At 43.0% G+C, this 23,788-nt stretch overlaps 1 protein-coding gene across 1 annotated transcript in view; it reads right to left on the bottom strand.

Moving 5' to 3' along the window:
• SGPL1 (sphingosine-1-phosphate lyase 1) overlaps positions 1–23,788 on the bottom strand; it is a 79,669-nt gene that overhangs the window by 8,760 nt on the left and 47,121 nt on the right. Inside the window, exons 6-9 of the mRNA XM_015423242.1 lie at positions 22,932–23,011; positions 17,047–17,175; positions 5,280–5,368; positions 2,575–2,680 (exon numbers count right to left, since the gene is read on the bottom strand). Coding sequence (XP_015278728.1) covers positions 2,575–2,680; positions 5,280–5,368; positions 17,047–17,175; positions 22,932–23,011 — 404 coding nt within the window. The remainder of the gene's footprint in view (positions 1–2,574; positions 2,681–5,279; positions 5,369–17,046; positions 17,176–22,931; positions 23,012–23,788) is intronic.

Raw genomic sequence — 23,788 nt, 5'->3', positions numbered from 1 at the left:
TGTCCAGGGAGCTTCCCGGGCCGTTCGTTCCCTCTTCGCTTTTTGGGGGTTTCCTGCACTTGCGGGGACCCTCGGCTGAACCTCCTGGAGGGAGGAGAGCAGCAGGGGGCTTTTCAGCCACCCCCGGAGACGGCAAATCGCGGGGGTGTTGCGGACTCGCCCTGAAGCAGGAGCGGAGTAGCAGAGAAAACATGGCTGCCATGTTTTCCGTAACGGCGACTGGCCGGTGTTTTTAACTGTATACGAGGAAAATTAGCTACACATCACACGAAGAGATTTAATCACGTAGAAACAAGAGAAGATTGAAGCATTCGGGATTTAAATGCCCCTAGAAGATGTTCCCAATCATGAAGAAGCGGCTGCAAAATGACTGGGGACGGAATTTGTTGTAAAGTTGAGGGGGTAAGAAAAGTTTCTTTTTTGTCCTATCTGAACTGCAACTGTTTGCTATGAATGGAACCTGATGGAAAGTAACAAAACAATAAATTAACAGGGTTACATAAAGTGACTTTGGAAACTTTGTTCAAAAATTTGTGGCGTTATGGAACTGGGATTGGCTGAGGAAGAATGGGATCCAGATACATTAGTTGAAACCCTCACCTGGGAACAATTTCAGAACTTTTTGGTGAGAGAAATTACCCAAGCAGTCAAATCTGCCTGTAGTAATCTTGTGGAAAATTATTTAAATGTAAACCAAGATAAAAGTAACAAGGGTGTTCAAATCCAAGATATTCAAAAGTGTGGGGGGGAACGAGATTACTCACAGGAAAGAGCGAAGAAATTGCCTAAAGATTACCTGATTTCAGTGGAAAAAGACCAAGATATAGGTAGTGACATTGGACATTGCTCAAAAGAACCAATAATCTGTGCAGCAGAAAGCTGGAAAAAAGAAAAAGAGGAGGGAAGAACGTGGTAAAGAGATTTAAAGTGGAAAAAAGACTGAAGATTGGATTTTTGGAAAACGGAAGAATGGATTTGGAAAAGGAACCTCATGAGTATAAAAATTTGAGACATCTGAAAGAAATTGAAAAGAAAAGAGAAGCGTTAGAAAGGGGGGGAGGATAAAGACATAAGAAGAAGAAGAAGAAGAGATTGGATTTATACCCCGCCCTTCACTTGGAGTCTCAGAGCGGCTTACAAACTCCTTTCCCTTCCCCTCCCCACAACAGACACCCTGTGAGGTGGGTGGGGCTGAGAGAACTCTGACAGAAACTGCTCTTTTTCAAGGACAGCTGTGCCAGAGCTTGTGACTGACCCAAGGTCACATCAGCAGGTGCAAGTGGAGGAGTGGGGAATCAAACCCGGTTCTCCCAGATTAGGGTCCGCGCACTTAACCACTACACCAAACTGGCTCTTTTTGTGGTAGCTCGCTAGTTTTGGGTAGAATGGCTTATTTTTTTTTTAAAAAAAAGGGCAGAATAATGGATAGTTTGTAACTTCACAACATGCTGGTAGAGTATCTTTATCTTTTTGTTTTTGAGGGTTTTTGGCTTTATATGTGTTTCTAGAATGAATTGAATTTAAATTAGCAACAAGGAATGAGATAGTTGAACAGAAATATAAGAGGGGTTTTAATGTTATTGTAAAGCAATTAAGATAACAACAATGATATGAGCTACCAAAATTTGAACCTTATGCTAAGAGCTGGCTAGCGGTTAACTGCAATGGCTTAATTTTTTTTTTTTAAAAAAAGGACCCTGTTGTTATCGTGACAGAATAATGGATAGTTTGTAACTTCACAATATGCTGGAAGAGTATCTTTATCTTTATGTTTTTGATGGGTATTGCTTTATATATGTTGCTAGAATGAATTGAATTTAAATTAGCAACAAGGATTGAGATATTTAAATAGAAATATAAGAGGGGTTTTAATGTTATTGTAAAGCAATTAAGATAACAACAATGATATGAGCTACTAAAAATTTGAATTTTATGTTAAGAGCTGGCTAACAGTTAATTGTATCTCTATTTAAAGACAGCACAGCCACATGCTAATGTTTGTTGTTAGTGGACTCTCTATTTTTTTAGGCTTAAAATTAATTTAAAATGGATATATTCATAGCAGTTCAAATAGGGGATAGAATATTGGTTGCTTAAACAAGTGGAACAGAGACATTAATGTCAAGATTATTTATTGAGAATGGCTTTGATGGTATAGGAATTGTAAGTCTGATCTACTATAAATTTATTTGTTGGAGTAATTTATAGGATCTTGTAATACGTGATATTAGATATATGATTGGGAAAGATTAGTAGGTTGTGGTATTTAATAATTAATTGCTTTTTTGACTGGATAATGTATAGTTAATCTATTAACCCAAATTTGAAAGTTGATGTGTCACAATATCTATATGTTCTAGTTTATGTTTGTTTGTCTAAAAATTAATAAACAGATTATAAAAAAAGAAATTCAAAAGCACGTAACGACTCAAAGAGGGGGAAAAACTCTTTAATTTTTCCCCCCGTTCACTCCTCATTCAAAATAATGTTGTTTAATATTTTAACCCAGACCCAACTACTAGTGGAGCAATTCTGGGCATAAATAACAGATGTCTGGAAAGACTGGAGTGATACCTTCACGTCTACTTGCATATTCTTGGTCAATGGAATGTGCACCATCTTCATCCCAAAATAATGAGCGGCCTTGTCAAAAGCCGCATGGGCACTCACTGGAGCCAGGCTGAAAGGCAAAAATGGAAGCAACATACCTCAGCAAATGTCTGCAGATGTTTACAATCCCTGCTCAGCTTACTGCCCCTTCCCTAATTTACTGCGCGCGAACACACACACACACACACACACACACACACACACACACACACACACAAAGGCCAGGAAAATGGGGGGTTGGATACATCTTCATCTAATGGACAGTTTTAAAACTAAGCTGATCCTCTGTGGGATTTTGGTTTTGTGTGTTGAAGCTGCACACACAAAGATACAACTTTCTACCCTTGCTGCAGTACTGCTATGTCATTATAGTCTACAGCTGCAATTAGTAGAAAGCTCATTCGGCATGCGCAACAAGGATTTCACTCACACACAGAGTATGAAAAGCAGGTGAGCTTCAAAAATCACTGCATGAAGGGGCTGCTGTTAGTTGACCAATTAAAAACTCTCAAAAAATCTTATAGGACATGCACGAATCTTTGAGTATGTGTGTCTAAAGGATCTCTCTGAATTTTTGTTCAGAAGTTGTAGAGTTCTACAGGGCCCAGCAGCAGAAAAAACACTTTGTAATGCAAAAGGTCCCGAGCTCAGCCCCGGGCATCTCCAGTTAAACAGACGACAGGAAAGACTTTTCACCACCTGAAGTGCCCCCACCAATGCTGACGCAGATGGTCTTATTCACATGAGCAGCATCACCTCAAGTCTGCCACTGATCTGCCTCGTTCCATAATTCAGCTGAGCATTTAAACCGAGCTAATGAAAAACAGCCCTGACCTGGATAGCCCAGGCTGGCCTGATCTCATCAGATCTCTGAAGCTGAGCAGGACCAGCCTTGGTTAGTAATTGGATGGGAGACCACCAAGGAATACCAGGAGCTCTAGGCAGAGGCAGACACCTCTGAATGTCTCTTGCCTTGAAAATCCCATGAGGTTGTCATAAATTGGCTGCTACTTTAAGGCAAAAAAGAAAAAGTAGAAACATGCAATTTATGAGATACCCAGTAGATGGCAGTGGTGTAAGCTTTAATCAAGCTGCCTCCAGAGGTACTTCTCGTACCTGCTTTGCACAATGCTAAAATACTAGAAGGGACAGCATTCTGGAAACATTCAACACTCAGACTCACTGTCTTTCTTGCGAGTAGCTTGCCGAAAAAAAGTATATTTAACTTCATTAAGGAACATACAACATACTGGAAAACAGTAGTGTATCAGAGGTCAGCACCATCTTTTCCAATTTTAGTTAAATTAAGAATGAGCCATTCTCTTAGTGCCTAACTTTGTCAGCGTTTACTTGAGCAAACCCAAAGGCGTACAGCACAAAAGCGTCCACAACATCTGCTTAAGCCAAAAGGTATTCTGAAGGTTCAACAGCAGCAGAAAGCAAGAAACAAAATTAGGGGCAAAACAGCAGCTACAAACAATACACTTTGTAAACTTCACAAGTGAATTATTCAGGCAGTCATGAAAACGAGCCAAAGGAAACATGTAATTACAATTCATTCGAATAGGGTTTACACCGAGCACACAACAATTAGATAAAGGATGTCATCATTCAAGTTTAATGCTGTACACCTTTGAAGTCTACATAATAATCACACTTCTTTAATACACACTGATCAAAAACTTTTTTGCACACCTAAGACCAATGATGTATATGCTACTGCTCCATGCATGGAATGCAGAATTTCCCTGCATTCCTCTCTATTCCGGAAGCCTCTTTCAATCCCCAGAAAGATCATTCCCAAAGCTACACACTGGGCAGGGCTAGGAAGAGCAACGGTAAGAAGCCAGTTCTCCTTCCTCTTCCACAAGTGCAGCTCTGCTGGGGAAAGGGGGTGATTTCATCTCCTTATTCCCTCCTCACTTCAGCCCACTGACCCACCTGGCGGTTCCTCTGCATGGATCTCATGACCCCATGAGCTTTCCAGGGGTCTGGGACAGAGAGGAATGAGGGGAAACTGTGGGTCCTTTTTTGTACAGATGGTTGCACACATGACAGTATAATTCAAAACTTTAAAATACCAGTTCTAAGACGTGCTTTGGAGTCTCATACTCAAAACAGTAACCACATACTCCACAAGACAAAGAATTTTTGAAACTGCATGCAGTGAGCATGTTATCTGTGGTGGTGGTCACAGCTGACTTATGGCAACGCTATAGGTTTTTCAAGGCTAGAGTTGTGCAGAAGTGGTTTGCCATTGCCTGCCTCCATGTTACGACCCTGGTATTCCTTTGAGGTTTCCCATTCAAATATTAGCCAAGGCCGACCCCTGCTTAGCTTCCGATGTCTGACGAGATCAGGCTAGCCTGGGCTATCCAGCTCAAGACATGCTGTTTGTGCAAAGGAAAAAAACCCTACTCAGCCGATGCGAGGCCAGAAGGCATGTAAGTAGGTCTGTGAATTCTAACCATGATAATTGGAACATTATAAATCAAATTCTAAATGACTTTTGAACCCACTTCCCTCAGTGTACACCTTGGCAACATTTGAAAGCTTAACCAAGCAGTAACTGGATGGAAGAAATGACTGACAAAGATAACTTGCCCCAAACTGGGAATGCTATTAGGAAAAAAATAAACACTTTTTAAAAAAGAGAAAGAGATGCGTACATTTCTGGGTACTTGATTCCTTTTTCATGAGCCATGTCCCTGTAGACTTTACACGCCATCAAGATGCTCTCAGTTCCACCAGAGGTCAACTGTTAAGAAGGAATTCAACATACACTTGAACCGTCACATAACCAAACAGTAGCAGAGGATTACACAGTACTGTATTGTGAACTGAGTTTCAGTCCCTAATTCTAGAAGGAGCTTCAGGTTTGATAGAGCAAAGGAACCTTATAGGCCAGCAGTGTTAGAAAGCTTAAGATAGTTTATTTTTAAAAGCTAAGCAGCAGAAAGGGTCCACGAGGATCTAAGCAAATATTTGACTATTTCAGGTGTTCCCCTGAGCCTCTTGCTCTTCTTCACCATGTAAATACTGAGCAACTTCTGGGCACAACTGCAAACCATGAGAACTTCAGAACCACCATGCATTATTATTCCAATCCCTGCTGAAACCTTTGCGCTCAAGACATGACCCCACAGTATTGTTTGTCTGTCTTCCAGCAGAGACTGCAATATCTGCTTGGAACAGTGTGAATCAATGTCATAGGACACTTCCTCTGGTCTTTGCATATGATTCAGCAACAGCTGACAGCCTTTTCAGACATCCATCTCCACTTCCTTCAACCAACAACCGCAGGAGAATTCAGCAGACAACAAGCAAAAGCTGGACAGACAGCTTTTGTTTTGGAATGCTGGTCTTATGTCATCCACATAGAACAATCCAGTTCTTGATATTATAAAAGCTCTTTATTTTGGTTTAAGTGAAAAGCAATATTCAAGGAAACAAAGATATGATACAGCACAAAACTTGCTTTATCATTCTGATTTTTCATTCATAGCTGCAATGAGTTTGGATTTCTCTGAATTATTATATATCTGTAGCAGTGGTTATTTAACATGCAAATAAAAGGACCATTCACAAGTAATGAACACTTCACCATGTATTCCTGCCAGGCCAACTACATACATTTTAACTTATTCCACAACAAAACATTATAAATCAAATTCTAAATGGCTTTTGAACCCACTATTTTTTAAAAACACCAAGTTGTCTTAAGACTTAATTTTGTTTAACTTATTTGGAAAATGTATATGCCACCCTTCCACAGACCTGCTGGGGGCAGCTTACAGTTAAACAACAGAACAAACGTATCAAACCATAGTTATTAAAATAGGCAATTAAAAACTAGCCAGGGCATAAAAATAGTATCACAGACAAACACATCAGCCGCCGAAAATTATATGGATACAGGTCATACAGCAACAAAAAGAATCACCCCATAGTTAGAAACCTGGGTAAAAAGGAATGTTTGAGGCTGGTGCCTAAAGAAAAGTAAGGTAGATGCCAGGTGAGCTCCTGAGGGAGGGTATTCCAAAGGCAAGGTGCCAACACTGAAAAAGCCCTGACTCTGGTCACCACCTTGCCCCACATTTGCAGGCAGCAGCATAGAGAGCTGGGCTTCAGATGATTTTAATTGGTGAATAACACAGGTTAACAGTTTCTTCATGACACAAGGCATCCTACATGACATTATCTCATTTCCCAGTGATGAGTCATAGCTACTAAAATCTTCCAGAAAAACTGTCTTTGATAGCTGGTGGGCACACCAGCCCCGCTGTTAGACTGAAATAGATGCAAGGCATTTCAGTGATTCCCCCTTGCGCCCCCCCCCCCCCGCGTCGAAGCGCGGGGGGGAAGTGAAGGAGAGGTTTAATGGTTTGGAGCCATTTAAACCTAACAGCTGACAAGTGGACCCATCCAGCTGTTAGGTTTAAATGGCTGTGAGCCATTAAACCCCTCTGTCCCCCCCCCAGCTTGGAAGTGGGAGGGATCGAAAGGGATTGCTGAAATGGTTTGCATCTATTTCAGACTAACAGCTGATGAGTGCACCAGCCCCGCTGACAGTATGAAATGGATTCAAGCCATTTCAGTGATTCCTCTCACTCCCCTGGGTAATTCCCTCCCTTTCTCCTGGCTGCAGCTTGCCATGGCTGGGCAAAAGACCACTGGAACTGGCCTAAGCCAGCCGGTTCAGGCTTTTTTTGCTTAGTTCGGTTTTCAGTTGGGGCCCACCCCAAACCAAACTGGAATTTTCTGGTTTGTGCCCATCCCTGTTCATAATTCTTCATTGTTGGGTTGTCTCGGTGACTTGTTTGGGGATTCCCCTTGGTACTTTTCCCACTAGCATAATTACCAGAACGTGCCACCGGCCAATGTGCCACCCTTGTCCTTAATGTTACAAAAGTGAAATAATTTCTAAATAATTTCAGCACTATATGTGTCAAGAAGGGGGAAGCTGGATTTCCAAGGAAAATAGTATTTTCTATGCACTGAACTCCTCTTTGTTCTGCTTTGTTCAGCATAAAGAAACAACTTGAGAAACCATGAATACTACCATAAATGCAACAGGGGTTCAACATGTATCCATCATACTGTCTGGTCATTATTGTTCTGATGAATTTCCATAATTGCAGCCAAGAATATGAACAAAATACTTCGAATGTGGTAAGGGCTACCATCTGATTACTCATTTCTTGCCCTTTATGGCTCATAACATCCAGCTCGGTCCTCCAGGTGATCAATGGCTCTTGAAGGCAAGAGACAGTCCCAGACACCTTAAAGGAAAGTCCCACGGAGCTACAACTAGAGGGACCTTGACAACTGTTCCAAATCATTTCAAAATGTCCGGCTGACCTCGACCCAGCCTGGTGGAGCTCTCTGCCGAATGACATCCATGCCCTGTCTGACCTATTAAAGTTTTGCAGGGCATGTAAGGCAGAGATGTTCCGCCAGGCCTTTGGTTGAGGCCAGTGATGGGTCCTTACATCTCCCCGGCACCCTCTCCACTCCTCTCCCAAAACTGAATGCTAGATATGCCATCTTGTTCTTAAAATGTTTTAAAATATTTGTTTGAATGTTTTTAATATTGAATTTTTATGCTTCTAATTGGTTTTATAATGTATTGAATTATTTTGTTGTAAACCACCCTGAGCCCTGCGTAAGCGGGGAAGGGCAGTCAAGAAATCTAATTAAATAAATAAATAAATAAATAAATAAATAGGTGTACTCCAAGAGCTTAGGGTGGTTCAAGTCCAGACACATTTGAACATCACTGATTATTTAGACCCTTTTGTAATCAGGCTTCCAGTCCAGGTTTGCTGCCCAAACTGCTTTGATCACCCCAATAGGTAACATGTTCCAGACGTGATGGGGACATCGTTGAAAATAGCTCTATTGACCAATTTGCAGCTTGCTTGCTCTCTCGCTCGCATACCAGGTGTATTTGAAATTTTGCTTGCAGAAAACCAATGTTATTTATAAATTTAAATTTTGTCGAGATGCCAAAAATATAATTGTAAAACTGAGGGTCCCATTATTTATTTACTTCATTTATTCTCTGCCTTTCTCCCCAAAGGGGACCCAAAGCAATTTACACTGTTCTCCTGTCGGCCATCTTATCCTCACAACAACCCCGTCAGTTACGTTGGGCTGGGAATGTTTAATTGGCTCAAGGTCACCCAGTGAGCTTCCAGAGCAGAGTGGGGTTTCAAACCTGGGTCTCCCAGATCCTGGTCTGAAACTCTAACCATTAAACCACACTGGCTTTTGTGTGACAGCTGCTGTTGAATAGTAGCCATCAGCCAGGCCTGGATGAGTCATGCAAGCAGTGTGGTTGAAGTTGTCCGGTAGTTGCTGTCAGGTTTGGACCCAATAGACCAAACAGCCCAGGAAAAGGCCCTGACCCTTCCCCCTTTCTTTTACTGACAGAAATCAAGGACAAACCAAGGCTGAAAGGCTTGCAATAATGATGTAGTTGCCTAGCAATGGCCACTGAATGCATTTTTTTCTTAAAGCTACAGGGGCAGCTTCTATAATGGGGGAGGGTTTACCTCCAAGTATTTTCTTTTTAGATTTTCCCCCCTGCAAACCTGGGGTTTTCCCCCTGGTTTGTAGAAAGATTTGTCATGTCTGTTCATGACTCCAGCCTCTGGATTTAAGTAGTCACTAAGTTATAAATAATGCATTTTATTTTGTAAAAGCCATAAAATAAGTTTAGGCTTGCTAGATATGCCATCTTGTTCTGGCTGCCTCATTGGCTGCCTATTTGCTTCTGAGTAGCATTTAACGTGCTGGTGCTTATCTTGAAAGCCCTTCATGACCTGGGATCCACATACTCATTCTGAACTCACATGGCAACTAAGACCCACACAATATGGTCTCTCATCAGCCCTCCCAATCTCAAGAATACAATCCATTACAGGACAGGCCCTTTTATGTTGCTGTCCTGCTGTTGTAGAACAGCCTCCTGGAACAGCTGAGGCAGGTGCCTAAACCTGGGACTTACCAAGCAGCAAAAAGATTTCCATTATGATGCTGGGGGCGGGGGGATGACGACAGTGCAATTCCCACAAGGCAGGACAAGAATAGAAACACACAAATTATGAAGATCTAGAAAAGAGCAAGAGTCCAGTAGCACCTTAAAGACTAACAAAATATGTGGAAGGGTATGAGCTTTCATGAGTCACTGCTCACTTTTTCAGATACTTCCATCTTGATCTGTGAAGATCTAGACAGAAGCCTTAAATGAACACTGAGAGATGCTGCTGTTAGGAACACAGGGAGAACATTAGTAAATTGCTAACTATGAAATGTCAACATTTTGTTTCATTTCAAAAATGCAACGAATAGCCAGTGGGGAGGCAGTGGCAGCAGCTGGGAGACGGAGGGAGCTGCAAAGCTCTATATGCTCACGCACGTGCAATGGGGGGGGGGATGGCTGCACAAACATGTTTGAACACAAGCAAAAGTTTTGACTCTGATGACTGCAACTCACAAGCAGCTCTCAAACTGAACCAGTGGGTGATCAAGCATTCCTGTTTAGCGAGGGTTTGGGGGGGGGCAGTGCTCCACAGTGCTCTTGCTGGGGACGGTGGCAAGAGGTCAGCAGCATGCCTCCCACTTCCTTATATGCCCCCCCTCACAACAGGAGCCCAGCAAGCACTTTTGCTTAGGCTGAATCTACCCATGCAGCAGGCTCAATTTATGCAACTCTTTGGATTTTCCTTTCTCCTTTCTGGAGTGAATGGGAAAACTAATAGACTTACTCTTCAGTATACTAAAGAGATCTACTGAGTCTCAAAATGCACAACAAGCATAGGCAGTGCACCAATAAAGTAGGTGTGCAGCATCACCCTGGGATTCCTTAGTCATGCAATAGCAGTATTTTTTACAGCTGTCAGGTAAGGAGATGACCTTTCCTCTAGTTCTGTTTAAGTCAGGGGTGGCCAAACTGCAGCTCTTTCACACAGTCTAATTTAATGTTAATAAAAAGCAAATTTGCATATTTTTTCAATTAAAATGTGTGTGTAATATTTGTTCATGTCTTGTGGCTCTCAAACATCTGACGTTTATTCTGTGTGGCTATTATGTTAAGCAAGTTTGGCCACCCCTGGTTTAAGTACTATGATCAACATGGGAAGTAAATCGGAAGTAATGGCTAGATGTTTATTCAGTCGGCTTTGATGATTGGTGGATACTTAGCTGCTGGAATTCACAACACATGTCCTGTGATTGGGTGGTGATGAGAGAGGAACAGGTTGGAGACGGAAGAGCTGAGGGAATACTCAAAGGGTTTTTGCAACTGTTTGACAGGTCTTTTGTTGAAACTGATACTGATTTAAAAGATACACCTCCCAATGGGTGGAATTAATTAGCATGTGATGCAAACATGCTACCAAGGAAAGCCACATGGCCCGAAACATTTCTGAAGCAACATGGAACTAATTACAGCCATTGTGGATGCCAAGTTGCTCCCAGAATATTTAAAAAAGGAGAGTCAGGGTTATACGCTTTTACATCTGTGTACATTAGCTATGAGTATAGGCCAAGTATTGTGAGAATGGTCTTGAAGAACATCAAGGCTAAGAAAAGACAAAATAATTCAAAAGGAAACAAGGCTGTTGAGTCCCCAGATACCAGCTGAGTCGTCTGATATGAAAGAACAGGAGTAAGACACTGAGAATTTCAAACACGCACATTTTAGTTACAAGAAATAAGCAGCAAGAATAAAAGCAAGAGGAAGATAGCATAATACAGAGGAAAAGATAACAATACGAAATCCACCAATTTCTATAATAAGGCAGCAAGATCTACCAGGGATGTCGAACTCATTTGTTACAAGGGCTGGATCTGACTCTGTCACGCGTGCCATAAAACATAATGCCGGGTACCGGAGATACAGACTTTGTAAAGGACAGCAGCTGGTAAGCTCCGAGTTGGTGTGTCCTCACTGCAAAACCTCAAGGGCTTGGGGGGGGGGGAGTACAGAGAAAAACCCACCTGGGCAGACTGGAGAGCCAGTGGTGCAGCACGGGGCTGACATTCCCACGCTGCCTGGAGGGGGGAACCCCTTCCCCAGCCTGCTCCTGCCACCAATGCTGTGAGCTTGGGCCTCGTTGTAAAAATGCTAAGTGGCTGGTGTTGTCAGCTCCCCCTGCTCCCAAGCCACCATGGAAGGGCACTGGGAAGACAACTTGAACTAGCCCACACATACCCCGCCGCCACCTGCGGAAGCTGGGGGCAAGTGGCCCATGTGCACAGCGGGATCCAGTCCAAGCAAAGCCTGATTAGCTGGAGATGCCTATGCGGTAGTGGCTGCCTCCAGCCAAGACCGCCAGGGAATCCACGGTGGGGCAATGCTGGGGGTTCAAGCCAGAGATCAGCAAGCCACGGCATCCTCATGAAGCAACAGCCACCCCAGGCTGAAGGCTGCCGGATCATATGTGGGGCAGCCACCGCATGCACAAGGCCACTCAGTGACCAGTATAACTGGAGATCACCAGTACCACCTCTCCACAAGGCAGCTGCCACCTACAACTGAAGGCCTCCAGGTGGTCCAAGGGGGAGGGAGGCCAGCCACTGACTCATGTGCTCGGTGACAGACTAGTCCCCCAATGAGTGGAAGAAACTGACAAAGAACACCCCCCCCAATGGGCCAAAGCACAGTTGTCGTGGGGGGGGGTACGAATATGGCTGTGGTGCTGGCCACCAGCAGGCCCCAGCAGAGGACTGTCTGCACTCCCCCCCCCCACAGGCCAAGCAGAAAGGTGCATGACCTCACCTTGGAACCCTTGATTGTGGCTGCAGTGGCTCCCAACCTTCCCAGTGAGGCTGCCACTGAAGAGAAGGGGTTCTGCTTGACTACTGCAGACAAGGTTGTCCTGCCATGCTGAAGTCACAATTGAAATGCAGTCGTGAGGTCCTGGAGGAGAAATTTAGGCTGCTGGGCAGGAGACTCAAGGCCAGGACCTCCAAGGTAGCCTTCTCAGAAGTGCTACCTGTTCCACGCGCAGGGCCAGAGAGACAGGCACAGATCCGGAGTCTCAATGCGTGGATGAGACGATGGTGTAGGGGGGAAGGGTTCAGGTTTGTTAGGCACTGGGATTCTTTTTGGAACAAGAGGGAGCTGTACAGGCGAGCAATGTTCCCTCTAAGCTGTGGAGTCTTGTGAGCAAAAATTCTACTTTGTGAGCTACTGGCATTAAAGTAGTGAGCGAGCAATTTGGCTACTGCATAAATTAGTCTGCTCTGGAGCCATCCTTCCTGAGCTAAGACAAAAATGTGTGAGCCGGAGGCTAAAAAGCTGTGAGCTAGCTCACACTAACTCAGCTTAGAGGGAACAAATGCTAGAAGTGTCCGAGGTAAAATCGGGGAGTTGGAGTGCTTGGTGTCGGAGGGAAAAATAGACATTGTGGGTATTTCTGAAACTTGGTGGGATGAGGAAAATCAGTGGGACACAGTGATTCCCGGTTATATATTATATCGGAAGGATAGGGGGGGAAGGGTTGGAGGTGGGGTAGCTCTGTATGTCAGAGAGGGTATAAAGTCTAGAAAGATTGAGAGGCTAAGTGAATTGGATTCGCTTCTGGAAGTTCTATGGGTTGAAATAGGGGGGCCAAAAGGAAACTTAACACTGGGAGTTTGTTATCGCCCACCAGATCAAAAGATAGAGGAGGATTATAAAATGATGAATGCCTTAAAGATAGCAACTAGACAAAAACACTGTGTAATAATAGGTGATTTTAACTACCCACACATTGATTGGGTCAATATGTGTTCTAGCCGGGAAAAAGAGATTGAGTTTCTAGACACTCTAAATGACTGTGCTATGGAGCAGATGGTCACGGAACCTACCAGGGGAGAGGCGATCCTTGATTTGGTCCTAAGTAACACTCAAGACCTGGTGAGAGATGTAAAAGTGATTGCACCGCTTGGGAACAGTGATCATAATGTTGTTGAGTTCAACATTTGTACAAATAGGGAATTGGCCAAAAAGACTCACACAACCATTTTTAACTTTAAAAGGGGTAATTTCTCTGATATGAGGGGACACGTGGGGAGGAAACTGAAAGGAAAAGTAGAAAGGGTCAAAACAATTGGGGAAGCTTGGGATCTATTTAAAACTACGATCCTAGAAGCTCAAAAAATATATATTCCGCAGGTTAGGAAAGGCACAAACAGGTATAAGAAAAAGCCTACATGGTTAACAAACAAAGTAATGGAAGCTGTAAAAGGTAAAAAGGATTCCTTTAAGCGGTGGAAAGCTAGTCACAGTGAGGCTGATAAAACGGAACACAGGCTATGGCAAATAAAATGCAAGTCTGTGGTCAGGCATGCAAAAAGGGAATATGAGGAGCATATAGCAAAAAATGTAAAGACCAACAATAAAACTTTCTTCAAATACATTAGAAACAGGAAACCAGCCAGGGAGGCAGTGGGGCCCTTGGACGACCAAGGGGTAAAAGGAGTATTGAAGGATGATAGGGAAATGGCTGAGAAGCTAAATGCATTTTTTGCCTCCGTCTTCACTGTGGAAGATGAGAAGTGCTTGCCCACTCCAGAACCACTGATTTCAGGAGGGGTGTTGAAAGACCTGAGTCAGATTGAGGTGACGAGAGAGGAGGTCCTAAAACTGATAAACAACTTAAAAACTGATAAATCACCAGGCCCAGATGGCATACATCCAAGAGTTCTGAAAGAACTCAATTGTGAACTTGTGGATCTCCTGACAAAAATATGTAATCTCTCCTTAAAATCAGCCTCCATTCCTGAGGACTGGAAGGTAGCTAATGTCACTCCCATCTTTAAAAAGGGTTCCAGGGGAGATCCGGGAAATTACAGGCCAGTCAGTCTGACGTCGATACCGGGTAAATTGGTGGAAACCATTATTAAGGAAAGAATTAGTAGGCACATAGATGAACAAAACCTATTGAGGCAGACTCAGCACGGTTTCTGTAAGGGAAGATCTTGTCTCACTAACCTGTTAGTGTTCTTTGAGGGGGTGAACAAACATGTGGACAAGGGGGATCCAATAGATATTGTTTACCTTGACTTCCAGAAAGCTTTTGATAAAGTTCCTCATCAAAGGCTCCTAAGCAAGCTCAAAAATCATGGGATAAAAGGACAAGTCCTTTTATGGATCAAAAACTGGCTAGTTCATAGAAAACAGAGAGTGAGTGTAGGTGGGCAATTTTCTCAGTGGAGGGTGGTAAGCAGTGGGGTACCGCAGGGATCAGTACTTGGTCCACTGCTTTTTAACTTGTTCATTAATGATTTGGAGATGGGAGTAAGCAGTGAAGTGGCTAAATTTGCGGATGATACGAAGTTGTTCAGGGTGGTGAAAACCAGTGAGGATTGTGAGGCACTCCAAAGGGATCTGTCAAAGTTGGGCGAGTGGGCGTCAACATGGCAAATGGGGTTCAATGTGGCCAAGTGCAAGGTGATGCACATTGGAGCCAAAAATCCTAACTATAAATACACGTTGATGGGGTCTGAACTGGCAGAGACAGATCAAGAGAGAGATCTTGGAGTTGTAGTAGATAACTCACTGAAAATGTCGAGACAGTGTGTGACTGCAATAAAGAAGGCCAATGCTATGCTGGGGATTATTAGGAAGGGTATTGAAAACAGATCAGCCAATATAATAATGCCCCTATATAAATCAATGGTGAGACCTCATTTGGAATACTGTGTGCAGTTCTGGTCACCACACCTTAAAAAGGATATTATAGCTTTGGAAAAAGTGCAGAAAAGAGCAACTCGAATGATAAAAGGGTTGGAACACTTTCCCTATGAGGAACGGTTAAGGCGCTTAGGGCTCTTTAGCTTGGAGAAACGACGACTGAGGGGTGACATGATTGAGGTTTATAAGATTATGCATGGGAAAGAGCAGGTAGAGAAAGAGGTACTTTTCTCCCTTTCTCACAATACAAGAACTCGTGGGCACTCCATGAAATTGCTGAGCGGTCGGGTTAGAACGGATAAGAGGAAGTACTTCTTCACCCAAAGAGTGATTAACACTTGGAATTCACTGCCACAGGAAGTGGTGGCGGCTACAAGCATGGACGGCTTCAAGAGGGAATTAGATAAGCATATGGAGCAGAGGTCCATCAGTGGCTATTAGCCACAAGGTATAGATAGGGACTCTGGGGCAAGTGATGCTCTGTCATCTTGGTGCTTGGGGGGGGTCAACAGTGGGAGGGCTTCTAATGTCCTGGCCCCACTGGTGGACCTCCTGATGGCACTGGTATTTCTGGCCACTGTGGGATACAGAGTGTTGGACTGGATGGGCCTTTGGCCTGATCCAACATTGGCATCTCTTATGTTCTTATGTTATTAAGTGTCTCTGCCCACTCCCCCCGCCCCCAAGCAGCTTCCTGTTCCCTCCCTTGCAGTTGCTTGCAGGCTGGATACACATTCTGAATGGTCCAGTTCTAGCCCCCAGGCCTTATGTTCTAGGCAGCCATTCCAAATGACTCATCATGTCCAAAGTAAAAAAAAATAAAGGCTGTATAGTTCAGTCTAGACTTACTCCAACCTAAAAATAAATGGCTTTTAGACTGTTCTGAAAGCCACACTTCAGCAAGGGTTTGCAAAACAGAAATTGTAGCTCTGAAGAGCCAGTGCAGTGCAGCACCTAAGAGAATGAGCTATTCCATTCCCAGGCAAACTCTGAACATTGGTGTGCGGGGGGGGGGATGCTCTATTAGTATTATTAATAAAAATGTATTACTCATCAGCGGGAGGAATAATGATCTCACGCTTCATCTTCAGCTGCATGCCCCATTAACTATTCAAAGCAAAGTCTATTCACCTCCAACTTTATCACCAAGTCCGTTTAACTGTTAACCTGCTTTCAAAGTTTTACTGTTTATGGGCTGTTGCTTTCATGAACTAACATAGTATTTACCAGTAACTTCACACTACATGCAGCACACCCACTGCTTTTATGAAAGCGAACTACTACAGCAGCCCTCAGGCTGGCAGAGCAAGCAACGTGCTCCTGCATAATCACAGCTAACTAGTCACCAGGTAAACCGAAGGCCTTCTAAAGTACCCACAGTAATGAATGCGCTCACCATCTGCTTGTTTATAAGATCTGCATTCTGCCCTCCTACTTTAAAAAACAAAACAAAGCACCATGTAATCAGTTTGTCAGCAAAGCATTAACTGGCACGGTAACTATTTCTACAAAGGCAGTGCCAACAGCCTAGCAGCCTCAGCACACTGTAAACTCATTTGCACCACCAGTCATGCTGGGCAGATTCAAATTCAGCTGATGAAAAGAGTGTCCCGAGGCTGTTTTGCAAGTAAGACACCAAAAACTGCCCACAGAGAACTTTTAATGTTGAGAGGAAAATATTATCATTGCAGCCAGTAAAGAGAGAAGCAAAGCTATGCTGGGAAAGCTCAGGAGATCGCTTTACTTACTACTCCACAAGAACTGGGTCCACCATGGAAGAGTGTGCAAGTCATTCTGACTATTTCTGCTTCCATTTTCCTCACGCCTGGGAATACATCTGGATGAAGAGGGTTACTCCATGCAAATTCCTCATAGACCTTCAGAAAGAAAAATCAGCATATTACAGTTAGGGTGTGATCACACCAGAAATGTTAATAATATCACTCCACACACACACCCCAAATAGTGATTACAGTCTAAACTATCCAAACACTTTTTGTTACAGAAGGAAGTTGTCAACCTTTCTCTCCACCAAGGAACACTTAATTTGGTGAAGTCTGATGTTCCACAGAATTTTCCTAGAAAAGCTTCAAAAATCCTGTCCACACCATCATTTCCTACAAAGAACTGGGGGGGGGGGGGCAGAATTTAGATGTCACATCAAGCTAACATGAAACCTACATGTACACAAAACCAGCTTGGTGATGGGCTTGTGCTTCTCTCCTCTCTTTTCATGCAGGAAGGAATGCTGGTGAAAAACTACTCTGGTTACCCATGATATAGCAATTCTGGTACCATGGCTTAACTAAAATTAGCTCCCAAAACTCATCCGCCCATAAGAAGTCTAAGCCTGGATTAAACCTTGTGGGAGGAAAAGGTAACTCCAGTTAAGCTGTGTGCCCACATTTGTATGTCACAGGTAAACACAATTACTTTTAAACCAGAAATCTTTTATCACACACTGCATCAGAGGAAAGACGGAGGAACACAGAAGAGGCCAGCGACAAATCAGATTCATGCACAGTCAGGCTTAAGGTTGGCCTAATTCTGAGTGCAGACTGAAGAGGCATCTAGAAAGGGTTAAAAAAAGAAGTACTGTTCTTCGGTCGCATTCTAAAGAACTGACAGGAGAAGCAGCAGATGCACTTTTTTGAAAGGTAAATATGTATCTGCTTCTTTCCTCATTGAACTCCCCTTTCCATGAGACAGAAAAAAATGTTCACTATGTTAGTGATTTGCTGAAGCGAAGCCACTGCACGTGGTAACTTAAAAAGAAAAAGAAAAGCATCGTACAAAGATGGCCTGCCCTTCACATAATGGGGCACAAACTACATTGAAATGGGTTGTTTCCACTGACTCGCAGCACACATTCAGGGAATTGGGGGGGGGGGGGGTTTAAGGAAATAAACACAGTATACACACCCAGCTGCCAACTTAATGATATATTTTAGTGCATAGAACTATTTGTCTTTGGGCCACACCTATTTTCAGCTTTTGTTCATCATTTGTCAACACAGAACTTTACAAAAAAGATGTAAGAGGATCTATGTAAAGATTACATGCAAACCCCCCTCCCCCATTTTTAGAGCCATGTCATGAGAGGGCAATTTAAAATGGCCGTGTAGCAGATTTTTAAAAATATATATTTAATCTTTTCTCTGGTTACTGCTTCCCAAATTCTGGCCACAGATCCTATCTTAGGCAGAAGAAGCATCCTTTCCCCCTAAGGAGCCTTCTCCAACTTATGTGGCTTTTCCATTGGACTAAGGCTCATTAGGCTGGATGAAGGAAGGGGAACTAAACAGGGTCAGTTCTTGAATGGGAGACCATCAGGAAAGACTATGCAGGAGGAGGCAATGGCAAACCACCTCTTGCCTTGAATGCCCAATGGCTGGAGGTCACCATGAACTGGTTACAACTCTACAGCATATTCTTCTTCTCCATGCACATGTTTACAAATGGAGGTCACCATGAGCTGGTTACAACTCTACAGCATATTCTTCTTCTCCATGCATGTTTACAAACGTAAGCATGTCTGGAACCCTGGTTGGGTTGAGAGGTGGAACAGAGGATTAAGCACCCCCTTCCACATGCTAAATTGTACCGTCTTGAAGCAGCTTTTTAAAATATATATATGTGTGTGTTTGTGTGTGTGTGCGTGCATGTCACATACATTTGCGTGTCACATACATTTGCGCACAATATCTAGTTATGCCCTGAATCTTGATACTATCATATTTTATGCATCATCTAGATACTTCTTTAACAGTTACTCAAAACATATCATATCCTCCATTTCCTTTTCCAGATCCAGCAGTCCATGACCAAGCCCCAAGATATCTCAATTTCCAAGACCACAGAGGGACTTCTTTGAGCCATCACATGCATTTGGGGGGTCATAACAGACTCCAAGCGAGTATAAAACTATGCAAAAGAAGCCCACACCCTTCCATCAAAAATATGAAAAAAACAAAGGGAAGAAGATTGTTCAGTGGTGGGGAGAAAGAAAAAGAGATTGGTGGGCTTATCTAAAAGGGTACTGAAGACTAAATTTAACGGAATATGAGAAAAAGGAAACACTGTGCATCCCAAGTACTTTGTATCTAAAATGAACCCAGCGATGCAATAGCTACTTTAGGTGGATGCAGCAGTTAACATAAGGAGACATCAAGCATTCAGTAGTGCTACTTTATTCATTCCTCCAGATGGGAAAAGTACACAAATAAGGTTTCTGATTCAACATCAGCTGTCATTACGGACCCAGATACCAGCACTATATAATTCTATGCCTAGACTTTCAACAAGAATCTTGAATATATTTTCACTTTTTTCTTTTAGACTGCAGTGGGGTAACTATCACATACACCTAATAAAAAAAGAAAGAAAACTGGGACTCAATCTGGATTCTATTTCAACTCCAACCTCACATATAGTGCTTTTAGCAAGGATGGGAAGTTTAGCTGAGCATGTGTGTTCATTTGTCTCACAAGACTACACCAGCATGTTTTGCTAGGTACAGAGACTTGAGAGAGAACCTAAAATGAAGTTCCTGTGCACAGGGATTTACATCTCTCTTGGAAGTTAAATTTAATTTGGAAACACCGTGCAAGAACACAGAAGTGGTGCAGACTGGCACTGCAAATGTGGGTGGGAAGAGAACTAAAACAGAATAACCCATAAATATGGCAAGATACTCCCCCCCCCCATGCTTGTGATGAGAGAAAGCACATGGAGATGATCTGGTGAAGACATACCCTAAGCAAACAATAGCCACATGCCAGCTCACCAGCTTCTCAATATAAGGCTTTTCCTCCATAGTTCTTAAAGAGGATTTTATTGAAGGGCAGTTATGCCATATTTTGAGACAGGACAGGGAAAATCCCAGGCACCTAGAAATAAGAAATATTTTACCAGCTTTGCTAGATCCCTAGTAAGAACATCCATCCTTACTCACACAAGCCAACAGTTTCTGTTTCACAGCACTTGGCCAAGCATGCTTAAAAGCATTACCTTCTCCCAGCATGCCTTTAAGAACCAGAATACAGGGTGGCTCCATAGTGAAATATACAGTCTGTGTAATGGGAAACCCTTGGGCAGTGCTTTAAAGAACATAGATCGGCTTTCCACCCTTAATTCAGACACTCTAGGAAGTGAAAAGAAGCACACTGAGTCTTGGAATTGGAATACAGATGTCCCCCCATCAATTTCAATTTAGAGGAGCATCACAGCAGGGAAGATGCAGTGGTATGGTGCAGACACACACTCCCAGACTCACATCCTCTTGCTTGGTTCACAGTAAGCAAATACTTAGAAGAAATTATTTAGAGGAGCATCACAGCAGGGAGAATGCAGTGGTATGGTGCAGACACACACACACACACACACACTCCCAGACTCACATCCTCTTGCTTGGTTCACAGTAGGCAAATACTTAGAAGAAATTATAAACCTCGTGAAAAATACTAACAGTTGATCAACTGAATACAAGGTGAAAAGAGGTGCAAGGCAGGCCTACGGCACACTGCAAAGGAGCACAGAAAGAGGGGGAAATCATACTGGGCATGAAATTCAGTTTCCTGAGAATCTCAACAGTCACTAAGCAAAGATGTCCAGCCCCTACAGCTTAAAGATATTCCTGCAGGCTGCAACCACAGAAGCTAGAAGAGTTACTAAATAAAGCTGCCAGTGGTTGGAGACAGAACATCAATGCACAGTGACTGTCTTCCCACCAGTCACAATCAGCAAATCCTACAGAAGACTCACCATGGCAAAATTATGCAAAATAAAAGAAAATAATACAAACTGGCTCAACCTCCATAATTCTACTTCTCTGGCATGTGTACATACAACTGTGACTTACGTAGTCACAAGCTTAAAGAAGATCCTGAAAAACAATCTGATGAATTCATCTCTGTATGCGTTAGTCTGGATGTTATACGAACATTTGCTACACAACAGCACGTCCCATATGCTCCTTAACAGCTGTCTTTCTGCTCCTCTCTATCAATTATTAATAAAAAACTAAACAGATTTCACCCATACAAACATTCAACACCAGTGGTCACTCTTTTGGGTGTCATCTTTAACTTCAAAGAGTATCACTCCATCGCAGGTCATATATAGGCCACTGTGCCTGGAGACTGATTTTACTTCTAGTCTGCTAAGGAGGGAAGCAGACAGCAAAACAACACAGAAGAGCCAGGCAGGAACACAGGCTCTAGCTGTGTGGCACAGATTCTCCAGCTCCTGTCCAGATGGGCTACAAACCCTTGCTGTAAGGGCCACACAGGTTGGCCACCTCTGATCTACAACACTTCCTAAATAATTAAGCTGTTTCTGCAGCCAGCTCTAAACTAACATTTCTTATTTCTTCAGAGAGATCTCGGTTAAATAGTACTGTAAATATCCCTCATCAAGCAGTGATGAGCATGACCACCTGAGACGCCATGTCCTGTCTGAAACTAGTATCAGAGTCTAGTCAGTGCAGACAGCCTGGAAAATGGAAAGCTGCAACATCAGGAAAACTGCAAGAAACGTCAAAAGGACACCCCCCCCCAAATACACAGATGCCAGATTGTAAATGTTCCCCACTAGTTTTTACTTGAGGAAGGCAGGCGAAGACAAAACCAAATATGTACACTAACATGGCAAAAATACACTGTACTTTTTGCGGCATAACCTTGCCACTAAGACTGCTAGGAGGCATATGTTATATAAATTATGGAAGTTGTTGCTGTTCTCAGTTCCCTTTAAGTAATAAACACAGCCGTGTGGTTGGCTGTGGAAAGTACTACCTGACATAAAAACCAGAACACCCATTGTCTCCATGTGTGGGTGAAAACATGTATGCAGGAAGTTTTAAGCAATTATTCAGCCAGCTACAAGGAGAGCACAAAGTGCTCAGTTCCCACATTTCTAGGGCTAGGTTTAGCATTATACTGAGCAGGAGATGTACTAGTCTAGCAGGGACTGGTACGTATCTGAAAGGAAATGCACTAGAAAGTCTATTGAATTGCCTTTTTAATTAAATGCAAAGTGTCCCCGTAGAACAGAAAAATTGGTGAAAGCCATTCTTCATACGGTTTCCCCATCCTAAGTATTCATTATATTGTTTAGGCCTACGGGAGGAGGGAGAGAGATCTGGGTCATTTCCACTCGTCACAGATTTAGCTTGAATATTTACAAGCTAAACAGGATCCTAAGTGGGCAAAAGACACCACAGTTGAGCCTCCTACAGAAACTCAAGACTGGCACAGCAAGTTTCCTGCCCTAGAGGACCAAAATGAATTAGCATGGCTTCTCAAAACAGTCTTATTAAGTATGATACAACCGGTGTCACGTGTTACCGCCGTCAACTGCAATAAAAGCCACAGCAGGACACAGCCAATAAACACATTCCTTTCTGGTGCACTGTGTGCATTGTTGAAATATGGTCATATCTTTTCCTGAATATCGATAGCAATGTGCTTCCCAACACATCTTGTGCAAATCTACTTTATTTTTGTCTTCAGACGAACATTTTAGGGGAGGGGGAGTATTTTTAGTAACTATCTTATAGGACAAAATTCATTTCATTTGAACTATTTTTTTAAATATACACATGCTCAATAACCTTAAATACATGCTGCATTACCTTCACTAGCAGTTTAGTAAGTTTGTCTTCCCCACTGTAGACCGTTCCTGAAACCCTGCCATCTTCCCAGCGTACTTTTCCTGAAAATAGTGAGACAAAAATTGGTTGGTATTCTTATTTAAAAACACTTTACTGATCAATTCTGAAGTTTACTGTTTGCATTCTTTTGCTTTGCAATGACTACAGAAGTTGACATTCTGCCATTTTCAAATGGCAACACAAATGCATCTCAGTCAAAACAGCCAATAGCTTAAGCTCTCTCAAATCCTATGTAGGCATTTGCCAAATTTTGCCAAATAAGTGATAAGGTTTTTCTTTATTGGACTACTACAGAAGCTAACAGGTTCAGATCTCTGTTGTTGTTGTTGTTCAGTCGCACAGTCAAGTCCGACTCTTTGCGACCCCATGGACCAGATCATGCCAGTCCTTCCTGTCTTCTGCCGTCCTCTGAAGTTGGCTCAATTTCATGTTCGTTGCATCTATGACACTGTCTAACCATCTCATCCTTTGCCGTTCCTGTCTTCTTTGACCTTCAATCTTTCCCAGCATCAGGGTCTTCTCCAGTGAGTGCTCCCTTCTCATTTGGTGGCCAAAGTATTTGAGCATCAGTTTCATTATCTGGCCTTCCAGGGAACAGTCAGGGTTGATCACTTTTAGGATTGACTGATTTGATCTTCTTGCAGTCCAAGGGACTCTCAAGAGTCTTCTCCAGCACCATAGTTCAAAAGAATCTATTCTTCGGCGCTTGGCCATACATGACTACTGGGAATACCATTGCTTTGACCATGCGGACTTTTGTTGGCAGGGTGATGTCTCTACTTTTTATCATGCTGTTTAGGTTCGCCATCGCTTTCCTC

Source organism: Gekko japonicus, unplaced genomic scaffold (assembly GCF_001447785.1).
Source record: "Gekko japonicus isolate JY-2015 unplaced genomic scaffold, Gekko_japonicus_V1.1 scaffold901, whole genome shotgun sequence".
Lineage (NCBI taxonomy): Eukaryota > Metazoa > Chordata > Lepidosauria > Squamata > Gekkonidae > Gekko > Gekko japonicus.
This window is presented reverse-complemented; position numbering and strand designations above follow the sequence as displayed.